Source organism: Marmota marmota, unplaced genomic scaffold, assembly GCF_001458135.2.
Source record: "Marmota marmota marmota unplaced genomic scaffold, marMar, whole genome shotgun sequence".
Lineage (NCBI taxonomy): Eukaryota > Metazoa > Chordata > Mammalia > Rodentia > Sciuridae > Marmota > Marmota marmota.
Genome location: NW_025999900.1, coordinates 25572120 through 25586873, shown reverse-complemented (window position 1 = coordinate 25586873; position 14754 = coordinate 25572120). Strand labels below are relative to the sequence as shown.

General features: G+C 40.1%; 1 protein-coding gene across 1 annotated transcript in view; it reads left to right on the top strand.

The window, feature by feature from the left end:
• The window catches only part of Npas3 (neuronal PAS domain protein 3), an 828669-nt gene that overhangs the window by 795246 nt on the left and 18669 nt on the right, over positions 1–14754 (top strand). The window contains exons 9-10 of the mRNA XM_048798441.1: positions 5959–6152; positions 10005–10111. Of these exons, the coding sequence (XP_048654398.1) occupies positions 5959–6152; positions 10005–10111 (301 nt within the window). The remainder of the gene's footprint in view (positions 1–5958; positions 6153–10004; positions 10112–14754) is intronic.

Sequence of the window (14754 nt, the reverse complement as noted above, 5' to 3'; positions counted from 1 at the left end):
CTCTCTCTCTCTCTCTCTCTCTCTCTCTCTCTCTCTCTCTCTCTCTCTCTCTCTCCCCACCTTATTGTACTATACTATTTTTTCTGACCATGGTTATCTGAAACTACACAAAAACAAAACCACAAGTAAAGGGAGGACTACTGCGGTTTTTACAGAGCAAGGGAACCTCAACTTAGAGGAAAACAACAACAAAAAGAACCCATAAGTTGCCTTAGGCTTCAGGTACTCAAAGGGACACAAAAAAAATGCCTTTGGCACTTTTTTCTTGTCTGTTTTTCTCCACTGAGAATTTCATTGCATTTCTTGATTTTAACTATCACCTCCAGAAAAGAAAAGGTTTAAAAAAAATTTTCAAAAGTATAGCTTCTGCTATCATCTCTTTAGTGCCCAATTCTTGTTTTCAACTACTCCATAGACATCCTCTCCAGGATGTCCCTAGGCTGGTCACTGTCCATGGGAAATCATCTTAGACCCCCACCCTGGTCAACAGTTCCTTCATTCCCAATTACCATTTAATCTACTGTCATATCATACTACGACACAGGCTCAAAAATCATGGTGCTGTCTCTCTTCACTGGTCCCACTGCCAATTTCTGTGGATTGAACCTGCCATTTTGGGCCCATCTCTGTCTCCTCTACTGCTGTCACCAACTGAAATGCTCGTGGGAATTCCCAATAGTTTCCTCTGGTCTAGGTCTTCAATCTGAAAACCCTTTCCCCATTCTATGATTTGATCTTATGTCAAAAATATAATGCCAGTTTCACATAGCCTTCCTGATTCATTCAGCTGAAAGTATTTTCTTCCTAGTCCAAACACATGAAGATGTCAGGAAAATCTTATTCTATAGCTTGTTTATGGAACATACTTATTAGTTAATAAAAATAGTCTTTGTTGAGTATGTCAGACATATACCTAGGCACCTTATATACCTTTTCATTTTATCCTCTCAGCAGCCCTGTAAGACCTGGGAAAAATTTAAAAATTTTTTTTTTTAGTTTTCAATGGGCTTTTATTTATTGATTAATATGTGGTGCCGAGAATCGAACCCAGTGCCTCACACATGCTAGGCAAGCACTCTGCCACTGAGCCACAACCCCAGCCGGGAAAAATTTTTTATATGTGCAAATATTGATGCCAATTTTCCACTCCCTGGGATCTTAATTTAATTGATCTCAGGTATAACCTAGGGTGATACCTGGGTGTAGTCAAGGTTGAGAACCACAGATGTAACTCCAAAGCCATCAGCCAAGTGTTCTCAAACAATATGCATCACCTCTAAAGCTTTAAAACACAAATAAATGCTGAATTCCAGTGCTATCAATTAGAATCTCTGGGGATAGAGTCTGGGAATCCACATGTTAACAAAGCTTTATAAGGGACTGTAACATAGCCTGGATTGAGAACCACTTTCTTGATCAGACACTGCACCACCTCCCTCTTAGGACTGTGTTACAAGAAATTACAACTGTCTTGCCCTGCTGTAGAGTCTGAACTCTTTGAAGACAGATTTATATTTTATTCACCATGGTCAGCACTCCAGCACCCACCAAGATCTCTTACACATGAAGCATTTTAGATACTAAAGAACCAAGAACATATCTTTTGTTAACCTTATTAAGAAAACAAAGAACATCTTTGCAGAGTACTATTGGCCCTCCTTATCCATGGGTCCCCCATCCAGGATTCAGATGGAAAATGTTCCAGGGGTGGGAGGGTTGGGGAACTGCATCTGTACTGAACATGTACATTTTTTCTTGTTATTTTTTCCTAAACAATACAACAGAACAACTATTTTCATGACATTTACATTGTAGTGTGTATTACAAGTAATGGAGAGATGGTTTAAAGTCTATGAGTGCACTCACATGCAAATACTGCACTATTTTATAAAAGGGAGTGGAGAATTGTGGGTCTTGGTATCCATAGGCAGTCCTGGAACCAGTCCTCACATATGCTTTTTAATCTCTGATATACTGACCTGAAAACTAAGCAAGTCATCTTAGCTCTCAGATCATCACAGCCACCTGGCTATTAAGTGCCAGGATTAGGATTCAAACCCAGATTCTCCTGATAATACTCTTTCTTCTACTTTCCAAGCCTTAAAAGCAACTACAGAATGAAAAATTCAGCTATGTGCATATTTGGATACATGCTGCCAGATATGTTTCTAAAATTTGATCATAACCTGTCACATGAGGAAAAGGGCTCTGTTGGCACTATGAAATCCATTTGGAAAAAAAAAACATGTTAGTTTAAACCTAAAAATTAATTGTGGGATCCAACAGATTTCCCTTTCTTTTCTTCGTTCCCATCCTCCCTTACCCCCTAACACAATCAGACACTCTTCTTTGATTGTTCTTTGACATTTCTTAACAACTGTCTAGTTACTGAATTGGAAATTTCTTGAGGTTTTTGTTTTGTTTTGTTTCTTCTTAGTTTGTGCTGTTTCTCGGACTTTTCAAATAACCTGAGCTTCTGGTAATAAATGAAATATTTTTGAAGATTCCTAGTACCAGTTACCTAAAGTAATAAATTGGCATCTGATATATATTTCTGTTTCATTCCATATGAATAAGCACATAAATGCATACAGGTATAAAGTCATGATAAATTTTCAAATAAGACATGGAAACCTGAGTTCCAGTTCATTTGCCATTTCCAAGCTATGGGACTTTGGACAGGGAATGAACTTTCCAGAACCTCTTTCCTCGCCTACAAAATGAAAAATAAAGGGACCAGGATGAGCACGCCTATAATCCCAGCAGCTTGAGAGACCGAGGCAGGAGGTGGAGAGTTCAAAGCCAGCCTCAGCAACAGCGAGGCACTAAGCAACTCAGTGAGACCCTGTTTCTAAATAAAATACAAAATAGGGCTGGGGATGTGGCTCAGTAGTCGAGTGCCCGTGACTTCAATCTGTGGTACCCCTTGCCCCCCCAAAAAAAAGAGAGGGACACTCTCAGATTTTCTTCCAAATAGGAAATGTTATAATCCTTTAAAATAATAAGGCATTTATTATTAGGTCTTCAGCCAACACTATATTAATATTTGTTCCTTTTTGCTTGATATCTTTAAAGGCAAACAGAGACATTGTTTATTTTTTTATTGATTTTATTTTTTTTAAATACACGACAGTGGAATGCATTACAATTCTTATTACACATATAGAGCACAATTTTTTATATCTTTGTATATAAAGTATGTTCACGCCAATTCATGCCTTTATACGTGTACTTTTTTTGCATTACAATTCTTATTACACATATATACCATAATTTTTCAAATCTCTGTTAGTATATAAAGTAGGTTGACACCCAATTCGAGTCTTCATACATGTACTTTGGATAATGATGTCCATCATCCTTGCTAATCCCCTGCCCCCTCCCTTTCCTTCCCACCCCTCTTCCCTATCTAGGATTCATCTATTCCTCCCATGCTCCCCCTTCCTACCCCACTATGAGTCAGCCTCCTTATATCAGAGAAAACATTCGGCATTTGTTTTTTGGGGATTGGCTAACTTCACTTAGCATTATCTTCTCCAATGCCATCCATTTACCTGCAAATGCCATGATTTTATTCTCTTCTAATGCTGAGTAATATTCCATTGTGTATATATGCCACATTTTTTTTATCCATTCATCCACTGAAGGGCATCTAGGTTGGCTCCACAATTTAGCTATTGTGAATTGTGCTGCTGTAAACATTGATGTGGCTGGGGAGGCATTGCTTAAAAATCGTAGAATTCTTTACCATTTGTAGGGTTCACTGCCATTATCTCCTGTGATTTTCATTACATAACTACAGAATAGTCAATATTATCCCCATTTCACAGAAAAGGAAACTGAGACACAGAGGGGCTCCCGGGGTAACAGAATCAGAAACTTACAAGTTTAGACCCCTAGTGGACCCCACTTTGACACCCCCTCCAATACCACAATAGCCACAGGCAAAATGGGAGCACAGAGGTTGGGCAAACCTGACCACCCAACAGCTCCCCTACGTTTGCCTTCCCCAAATGTGTTCCAGCCCAGCCACCTTTAAATTGCTTTGGAATAGAATACCAAGTGGGGATTTATTTAGCATATCATTTCTGGGTGTGTGTTTTCCTGAGCATTTATAGATCTGTGTGTTTCCAAGAAGCTGAGTTTTCCTGATAAAACAAGACAGATCATGATAAATGAGCAGCTATGTAAGCCTAGCTGGGAGGAGGACCAGGACGGCAACACCCCTCCTGTGAAGTTAATCCCGTTTCTTTTAGCTATTTCTTTATTAGTTAATGAGGTCTTGCAAAAATGTGTCTGTGATGGTGTTTTAGCATCCTTGCCTCTAGGAACGTTTTCAAATATTCATAAAGTAGCTCATCTGACCAAAGCGTAAAGCAAAGGTGCATTAAGTATGAATTCAGTCAACTTCAAATGTGGGTGGTCGAAAAGCTGCTGCTGAAATAACCTAAATAATCCTCCTCGTTGGTGTTTCCAGATCCGCAGCTCTGGGCGCAAATGTGAAGGGTGACAGGGAAGAGGTATTATTTAGAACAGCTAGGACTCTGAAGGGCAGCCCCGTAAGCTTTGATCCTGCTTCCTGACTGACAGTAGTGTGGCTTGCTTTTGGAAAACAGAATAACTTAAGAGAAACAAAAACAAAACGCAAAAGGAATTGCCAGTGGAGCCTCTGGGAAGGAGAGCAGACTCTAGAGCATATTGTTCCTGGGAGGCGAGGCAAGAGAAACCTCCTTCCCATTTTGGTTCCTTATGGCATAGAGGGAAAAGTAGAAATTCGATAGATGGTTTGGTGCTCAGTGATGCATTTGGGGAGCAAAGCAAATGTGGAAACTGAGCTCCATGGTACAGTGAACCATGGCAATTACCTCTATGACCTGGTTTTGGAGGACTTGCATAGTAGCAGGGTCCTCAGGACATAGCTAGAGTTTCTCTTTCTCTCTCTCTCTCTCTCTCTCTCTCTCTCTCTCTCTCTCTCTCTCTCTCACACACACACACACACACACACACACACACACACATACACACAGCCTCCAAGACTGCACACATGCACTCCACTCATTATCTCAAAGTATAGACACACAAATTCTTCCTATTTTTTACCCTTTTATGATTTTGTTTCCCCAAAAACATCATTTCAGGAAGTTGACACTATGGCTTTCCTTCTATATGCAGTTTACAAGAAAAGGTTTGGTGTTTCTGGGTGACCTGGGTTTTATTTGATATTCTTTGGCTAAAAAATAAAAAATGACAGCCCAATATTCTCCCTCTGGTTTCTGGAAAAGTACCTCAGAGCTGCCACCAAAATGGTGCAAGTTTTGCAGTATGACCGTCCCTAGCTCAAGGAATGAATCATAGACCAACACCCTTCTTCCCACCCCCGGGCATTGCAATATATTGCTGTGTTCCTGATAACTCAGTGCTGCAAAATATCCTTGGGGAAAAAAAATTCATGTCATAACCCCTACATTTCTCATCTCTTGGAGACTTTGCCTTTTACAATATCAACTCTTGGATGAAGGTAAGTTCTGAACCACCCTTTTGAAAGGAGATGACCATGTAATACTTTCAGTACAAGTCTGGAGAGAGATGGACATCTTTCATTATTAAGAAGGGCTGATAATGCAAATGTTTCCTTCTGCAGCTCAGTGTTCACTTTTTCATCATTTCATCTGGTTATGAGTTTCTCCTAAATGTAAAAACCACCAAACAAAAAAGGTCCAAAAAAAAAAGCAACAACTCTGTAATAATACTGCCTTGAGAAATTTTCAGAGTATATTATTATTTCTCTTTTGTCTCTTGCCATGGGGACATTGAGGGCACACTGACAGTCATTATGATTATAAAAGATAGACGCTAATGTTGGTTGTTCCAGATGTAATTTTGCATTTTTCAGAAGAAATAAATATTACATCTAGGATGGAAATTTGACTGGTGTCCTACTTAATGTTTTTCTTCTAGGTGATTCACATAACAGGTCGGCTACGCCTGAGAGTGTCGCTTTCCCATGGGAGGACCGTCCCCAGCCAAATCATGGGTCTTGTGGTTGTGGCTCATGCCTTGCCTCCCCCAACGATCAATGAAGTCAGAATTGACTGCCATATGTTCGTCACTCGAGTAAATATGGACCTCAATATCATTTACTGTGAAAATAGGTACTTTGTTTTTGTTTTCATTTGTCCTGTTGCACATTGCTCATTGGTGAGGGTCTGTGTTTTCAGCAATCTGAAGGATTTTACTCTCCCAGTGAGGCTCATTATAAATCCTGATCTTAGTTTTAATGGCTCCTTGGACTGACACCAAACATGCTTTTTTTAAAAAAATTTATATGGCTGCCCTGATTTACATTAGGGACAACAATTGAATGAATTAGGATACCCAGACATCCATCCACTATAGTGAATGGATGAGAACCCAAGGACAGAGCAGGGTTGGGGCATTGTTGGATTGGCAAAATGATGCAGTCAAAGGTATATCCTGGTGCCTCCGAGAAGCCCACTTCAACTAGTACAAGGGCCCAGCATCATGATGGTGAGTGTTCACACAGAAATTAAGCCGAGAGGACAAAATAGAAGTTGAGGCCCCCAGAGGAAAAGCAATGCAAAAGGAATCTGCAACACTATTGAATAAAACTTTATCATCCTGAGGATTTCACTACATTAAGAAAAGATGAGTCATCACATGAATGAATTGGCAGTTCTTCCTTAAGACTGAGCTTTTATAAAAAGACTTTTCACCTCTGGTTAAAAAGTTCACTTTTTCCATTAAGCACAAAGCAAGGGACAGGAAACTGGGACAGTGCCCCTTCAGACCTTTCACCTAGAAGTCACCAGCCCGTCATCAGACTGATATGAAGAGAGAATCACAGGATGTGGGAAGAGCAGTGAAAAAGAGCCCACATCTCAGCCATGAGAAGGTAGCATGGTGATCCCGGGCAGGCATCCCCTAGTGCCACAGGGAGAATCACAGGGTCAGTTTGGTGAAGATGCTTTTGTTGCACAGATTGTTGTCAGGCTTGAAGGCAATATATATTCACTGAGCCCTCTAAGTGTCTTTGGAGGGGAAATGAAAGAGCAGAATGGTCAAGTGTCTTGAGTAATTGACCTCTCCAGAGGCTGACCCAGAGGAAGCTAGACAGCCCCTGCATTCAGTCCACAGGGAGGTGGCTACAGAAATCCAGATCAAGTTAGAAATTGCCTACCGTTTCCATACAGGGTCTGATTTAGGGGAAGGAATTCACCAATTAAAAAAGAAACCCACCTGAGCTGTGACTGTTCAATAGAGTGGAAGATAGCATGAACCTCTCACTATTATTTGATAAATAATTCTAAGTTTGCTTTTCAACTTTTATTAACATTTATTAGAATTTTTATCATCCATGACTATATACTTGGCTATGTCTAAGGTATTCTGGAATGATCACAGAATATTAGGGAAGACAAGTTAGCCACAGTGATTAGCTAGAGTTGGCAAGTAATAATAAATACAGCTGACATTTAATGAACATTTACTACATGTTCAGCCATGTGCAAATCTAATCATCTGCACCATCTCATTTAAGCTTCAGGACAGTTCCAGGAGGTAGGTGCTGCCAATGTCTCTATCACTCTTGGGAAATTTCAGCTTAGAGAGAAAGGATTTCTTGCCCTCGGCCAAGATTCAAAACCAAGTCTGCCAGATTCAAAAGACCATGCACTTGGCTACATTCTGTGGGGTCCAAATGGCAAGGGAGAAGTCAGAATAACCTCTGAGAGGGACTTTTCATACATAGACTCCATGAAAGAACACAATTACTGCCCTCAAAGCTGCTTAATTTTACCAAAATTTAGAATACTGGAGGAGATGCAGCCAAGAGAGGCAGATATGAAGTCAGAGGATGAATATATGATAACTCATTTGGTTGAGATTCACCATCTCTAGACCTTCCAAAAAATGGAGCCTCGGCTTATTTCCCAAATTTCCAGCGATTGCCCTATCCCAAAACATCATTTAATTTTCATTCCTGTGATCAATTGATTGATTCTTCTGACAAGTTCCATAGACCCGAGTGCCTCATGGTATCACTCCAGTAATTGAGATCATTTTCTATGACCTGCTTTTAGCTTTTACTTTCCATTTAAAAAAAAAAAAATGCTTTCCACATCCCCATATTAGCCAATACAATACTGCATTATTTCCTAACTGAAGATGATAGTAATTATGAAAAAGGCCTGTATTTTTAAGGTAATTGCATATTTGATTGACAGAAAAGGCATACAGTGTGCTAGGCCCTATGCTGTGTTAATTTCATTCCTTTCCATAATCCCCTCCCCACCTTGTGGGGTTACTTGACAGATGAGGAAACTGAGGAGCAGAGTAAAAGATGCCTCGGGATTCTGGTCTGCTGCTTCCTGTGCATTTAAGAAGTCCTTGACCACTGAGCTGCTCACCTTCACCAGGGTGACAAGCTTTGTTGTTTGAAGGATTTAATTTGAATAAAGGATAAACTAAAGAAACACCTTCCCTAAAGATGGAGTGGCTTTTTCCTGGGGTTTCCTATGTAATTAGGGAATTGTTAACTAGAAACTAGAGCTTGCTCCTTGAGCTGCAGACCATTCTTCTGCACTTTGCCTAGGACAGCCTCGGGCAAAGCTGACATCTAATGCTTTCAGAGGAGCTGGCAAATTCAGAAACACCAAGGAGGGTCTTTTAATGACATCCTTGTTCCCTCATTTGCAGAAAGGGAGTGCAAACCGCACTTGGAAGAACAGGCTAATGATTTTAGGAAAACACCAACTTAATCTATTTTGTAGCACAAAACCACGGAATCCTTAGAAAACACTCCTTTTTATTTCTCCAATCAATCTTATTTTACTAAGAATTCTAGATCGACCAAGAAATATTATTTAAATTGCGAGTCATTGAGAAATTTACTTACTGAGTATTGTATTTTAATCATATTCCATAGTATTTCGGTTTTGTTTTTCTTTCTTATTTCTTTGCCTTGGGGGCCAGATGTAACTCCCCAACAGTAATCTCATATGTTGCTTAAATGTGTCATTTCCAAAGATTTATTTTATACTTAAATAGATCAAATGTCATAAACCATTAAAACACACACACACACACACACAGAGTCAGGAGAATAAATTAAACAACAACCAAAAAAATACAGTCTATTTCAGATTGGCCAAAGTGAATCTGGATTCAGTGATACAGAGGGTAATAAGCATTTTGACATGTTTGCGTAAACCAGGCAGATTCCCTCAACATGTTTTCCAATTTGGGTTCTATTTTTTTGTGCTCTGCCTGAGGACATTGACGTCTGGACAATCAATGACAGGGGCTTACACACACGTACCATCCAGCACAAGCCTGGGAGAGCTGCTGAAATGGTTTAAAAGTTTCTGTGTGGAATCTACCACAAAGTACCAGTTAAAAGAGCCAGGAGTGAAAGCTGAGCTCCCAACTGACTAAGACTAAAAAAGATAATACCCCCAGGCATCTGTATGTCTCAGCATTTAAATTATATCCCTTGAAATGCCAATTTGGACTTTGTGCCAAGAAGCAGTTGAAGCCTTTTTTCATGGAAATACCCAATAGAAGACCAATCTGTTTAAATGAAAGGTGTCTCTAATCATTTGGTATAAACATAGCATGTTTTTATTTTATTATGTAACCTTGAATTATCTTGGCCTGTAATGAGGATCTTGCATTGTTACTGATTCTCAATAATTCCATGGAATTATGTTGTCTAAATGTGTATTCTAATGCCGGGGAAAAAAAGAGAGAAGAAAAGAAAATCCTATCTAATTATTTAAATGTAATTGCTTGAACTAGCACATGTCCTGGTTTTGAAAAATTCTGTTATATGCCAAAGAAATAATCTTACCTGTAAGGGGTTTTTCCTCCAAGTGCCACATCCCACCAGTACCTGGCATGATGAAAGTGCATCAGTAGATGTGTTATTGGACAGTCTCTCTATTTTTATTCTTTCCAAGTTCCATCCTGTGTCCTTCTCTTTGTAGGATTAGTGATTATATGGACCTGACCCCTGTAGACATCGTAGGGAAAAGATGCTACCACTTCATTCACGCAGAAGACGTGGAGGGCATCAGGCACAGCCACCTGGACTGTAAGTATCCCTGTGTGGGGGACGAACGGGGCTGGCATCATCTCTTTCTCTCTCTCTCTGATGCTTCTTTGGCTTCAGTGCTGATTTTTCCCCTTCATCTGTCCTGTATGCATTTGTGGTGACTGTCAGCATGCCGTGAGAAAAAGTGAGACATAAATCATTTCAACTTGTAGTAGCATTAGATTGAAAGGTGGACCTCAGACCCTGAAAAATTGCTGGATCTTTAGATGCTCACCCAGAATGTTGTGGTCTCTTGTGCTCTGTCTCCCAGAAAGTGGTAGGGAACCCTCAGACTTAAGTGTTTCCTTGACCCTTTCACTTTCTAGAGAGCAACTTCTGCTTGAAAATTTGTGTTCTCAAGTTTCAAGCTGTACATGGAAGAAGACACGTTCAAATAGGCCAGATCCTCACAAAAATGTCTACTTGAGCAACCACAAGACTAGGTTGTGGTCAGGAAGTCCAATGAGCAGGGAAAAGAACACATTATTTGGTTACAGTAGCTCTCAACAGCGGTGCCTTTTCTGTGTATATCTGGATAGAGGCTTTTTAGAGGAGCAGGTACATCCAGCCTCTGATTCCTGGAAAAAAAAGAAACTGATCTCCACCCTTTGAGTCTTGTCTCCGAGCTCCTGACCTTCAGGCTCAGTTACCAGGACCTTCTGTGGCACTAAAGCAAGCAAGACCAACAGGGTTCTGGTTGGATCCAAGCAATAATTCACATGTGTCATCATGCCCTTTTCCCTCAAAGCCCCATGAGCTGTCTATTTATATTGTATGTGAATGGGGTCTGACAAAAGCCCTGATCTGGTGGACCACCAAGGAAGGAGGTGCCCCTTTCTCATCAGAGCTCCTTTTTATGACCATTCAACAGACTCTTCCTGAAAGACAAGAGCTCGAGCAGCTACATTCCTAGAAGATGCTAAACCCAGTTCTGAACTCTGATTTTAAGTACGTGCAAGGTGCACAAATGAAATGGCTTTAAGTTGGAGGTTTTATGTGGTAAACACCAGCCAAATATTTTTTTGTATTTGCCCCCTCTCCCCTTTCTTACTATGGTTGAGGAGAGCTATTTTGAATTCTTTCTGCCTTGACAATCATTTCCTCATTTCAAACTCAGATCTTCAAAGGCAAGATGGAGACAGCTCTCCAAAGCCTCAAAATGTGCCCACCTTGTGCGGTGTTTTTAACCTTGAGTTAGCCACTCCAGTGTAGGAGCAAATTCAATTTACTGTATCTCTGGGCAGACTTGCCTGCAAGGATGCTCTCTGGCACATTCCCCTTCCAACACTGAACCATGTGCCTTGATATTGCACACCAGGGATTTAGGGAACACACTTGTTGCTAAGAATGAATGGGTGCCGTGTATCACAGAAGCAGATGGCTCTTCAATTAATTGGGGAGGAAAATGATGTTGTTTCCTAAAAAAAAACAGCAAGTTCTTTGTTGCCTGGAATTCAGAGAAAATGGAGAAAACTCGGGATCTTTGAAGGAAGCTCTAGATACATTTTTGGAATGAGATAGGCCTGAGATTCAAACTTTAAAAATGAATATATTGCTCTTAGGATACTTTTGTAGACCATGTGTGTGAGGACCGGATGAATTTTCTCATTTGGGAATCTTAATTAAGGTCTAAATTCAGAAACCTGACACTGACAAAAAAGAACTTTGTCATCCTCTGTTATTATTTGGCAAACGTTATGCTATCTCTCTGGGATTTGATTTACAGCTTGAAGAAACACAATTCCTCAGGCACAGTGAGCTAGAGCAATTCATTTCTTCCCATACAGCAAAGGTCTCCAACAAATATGTTTGATGCCATTCTTTCCCATCTACTTTTATCTCATTTTCAGTAGCTGGAATAATTTGAGAGTGCTGAAAATAAACTACTCTACCATTCACTATTGTGCACTTCTCCTAATTTTTCTGGTATCTTGCCAACTAATAAACAGAGAAAGTATGCTTTCAAATTCTGTGATTTTTTTCATTACTTGATATTGGCATACTGGCTATTGCTTTTTTATGATTTAGCCTGCTAACAATGATTGAGTTCACTCTTTTAACTCATACACATGACTTCTAATTTTGAGTTCTTTTAATAACCTTAAACACATGAAAAACAAATAGAATGAGCTGATAATTCTGCACAGTAAAATACACTTCACATATTTAGCTATCATGCTGTGGAATAACTCCACAATGTCAAGTAGCACACAATTAGTAAAGCTGTAGGGGGAGGAAAAGGAGTGTTTTGATCCTGAAGAATTTTGATCCTAATCAGATTGAAATTTCAACGTTCTTGTAGTGCTTAATATCTTCAATCACACACACACAAAAAAAATCAAACTGATTCCAATGTCAGGTTTTGCATTCTGTGACTGAAAGAAAATGCTAAAATATACAAATGCATCTCGCTTTGTACAATAAACATTAACATCATTATAAAGTAAGATTGAGTCTAAAATTGTGTGATGGAATGTCTGATGTTTACCTAATTCTCGAACCAAAGCCAGCCCAGTAACAAAATGACAGAGCATGTAATAAGTCTTGGTTGTGTAAACACTGGAAGAAACGGCAAAAAGCCAGCACAGCATCTTGCTTGTCCAAAGCCCTGGGCTATTACTAAAGGAGGCCTCCACTGTGTCTTGGTGGGAGAAGGTCATGGTGACATAGAATCAGTTCAAGAATAAGATAGAATTCTAAAACAAAGGGGTGGTTAAAAAATAAAACACATTAACTATTTAGCTTTTCTTCCTAGAGCTATTGGCACAATTCCTGGTTCTGTCCATGAAAGGCAGATTTAAGACATCTGATAATACTTCTGATATTTGATAACTGTCTTAGACTCTGGTTTATGGATAAAACCTAAAGACAAAAGGCTCATTCATCTTTAGTAACTAAAAATATCATCTTTATCATGGTATCTTTTTTCCCAGCATAGGCATCTGTAAATCCATAAGTGAATTTGTTTCTAGAATAAGGAACATAAAGGGGAATCTCAGCAGCACCAGGATTTGACAACTCTGATAAACCCAACCAAGACTTGAGACCGTGTACTTCCCACTGGGTGAACACCAGACACCTGGTAGTTCACTGGATTTCAACATAAAGAATCACTAGAATCATGTTATTGATGCCAACATGGTGGGTTAGTGAAATTATTCTGGGATTCTAAAACCAAGAGAGTTTCAGGGCCCCTTCTTTCCCAATGTGACCAAAGACCTCTGTGATTTCTTTTCTTTAAGCCCAATTTCATTGATTCTTCAGGTCAAATTGACCAAATCAGCATTTCAAGGCTTGAATTTTAAACCACTCATATTAGTAATTATTTGGGCACCTTTCCCTCTCTATCACCTTTCTGATCTCCATCACTCAGAAAGTGCTGACCTGGAGATGAGCAGTCGTGACCCTAGAGTCACTTGCTCATTACCCAGAGCATCTGTGTCACCCTTGAATTATGAGAGGTTTCAGCACAACCATCTACCAATCTACCTCTCTCTGTAGCTGGAAAAATAGAAGGCTAAGCCAAACACAGACAGACGCAGGCTCTGCATTTCTCTTTATTCCCATTTAATCCTGTCTTTTGTCTATACTAGGAGCTGAATCTGTCTTGACACATCCACAGGGTTCTTCCTGGGTCAAATCAGCAACAATTCTCTAAAACCTTAAAGAGTGGCCTGGAGTGTAAGGGGGGAGGGGGGGGGAACTCTCTTTCTCCTTGTGACATTACACTCCAACAGCAAGACTCAAACCTCTGCAGCTGTGGGATTTCAGAGAAAAGTAGACACTAAGTATAGACATGGTGGCAGCTTTCCCTTCCCAGCACCTTACTCAGGATAAGAAAACTCTGGAAGAATTATTCCAGAGAGAGAAAGCCTTTCAGATTGTCTAGGACACCAGGTGGAGATTTAAAAAAAAAAGCATGACCACCCAATGTACTTGGAGGTGAGTGTTGAAAAAAAAAAAAAATACAGTAGTCTAAGTGTTTATTTCTTAATTACCAACTTCTATACTTCTTAACAAAACTAATACACAGCTACCTGGCATAATGCATTCCATGCTGTTTTGCATCAATAACCCCTACACTTCCCTCCTGAAGGCGTCTCATCGCCAAATGCAAGCAGACTGCTTAATGCAGGACTAATTAGTATATCCCCTTCCAGTCTGCGGGCCCTCCATTGTAATTCCTTCCCAGCTCATTTTTTTCCACAACCGAGCATCAATCAAAGTAAGTGCCCTGCCTGCCTAGGCAACACAAGATGTCCTCCATGCATTTGTCATCTGCCACACAAACAAAAGGGGAATTTAATTGTTGATTTGGGTATGCAGCCATTGCATGCAGCAAAGGAAGCTGCAAGTGAAGGAAGAAGAGTGAAGTTTGGTGGGTGGGCCAAATGCAGAGAGCACCCATGGGCTTTTTGCTATCGCCTGATCTTAGCCTTTCTTCAGGGCTGGTACAACTTCAGGGATTTCGCTGCAACCTGGGCATTGGCTGGACTTTTTCCCAAAGCAAATAATTTTTTTTTCACTTCTTCCGTGTGAATATGAAAACTCCCACAGAAGGAAATGCATTTCATAGCCACCCTGTCTGCCTTTCTTCAGAAGCCAAGTCAGCCTTCATCATGGGCCTGTCCATTAATTGAAGA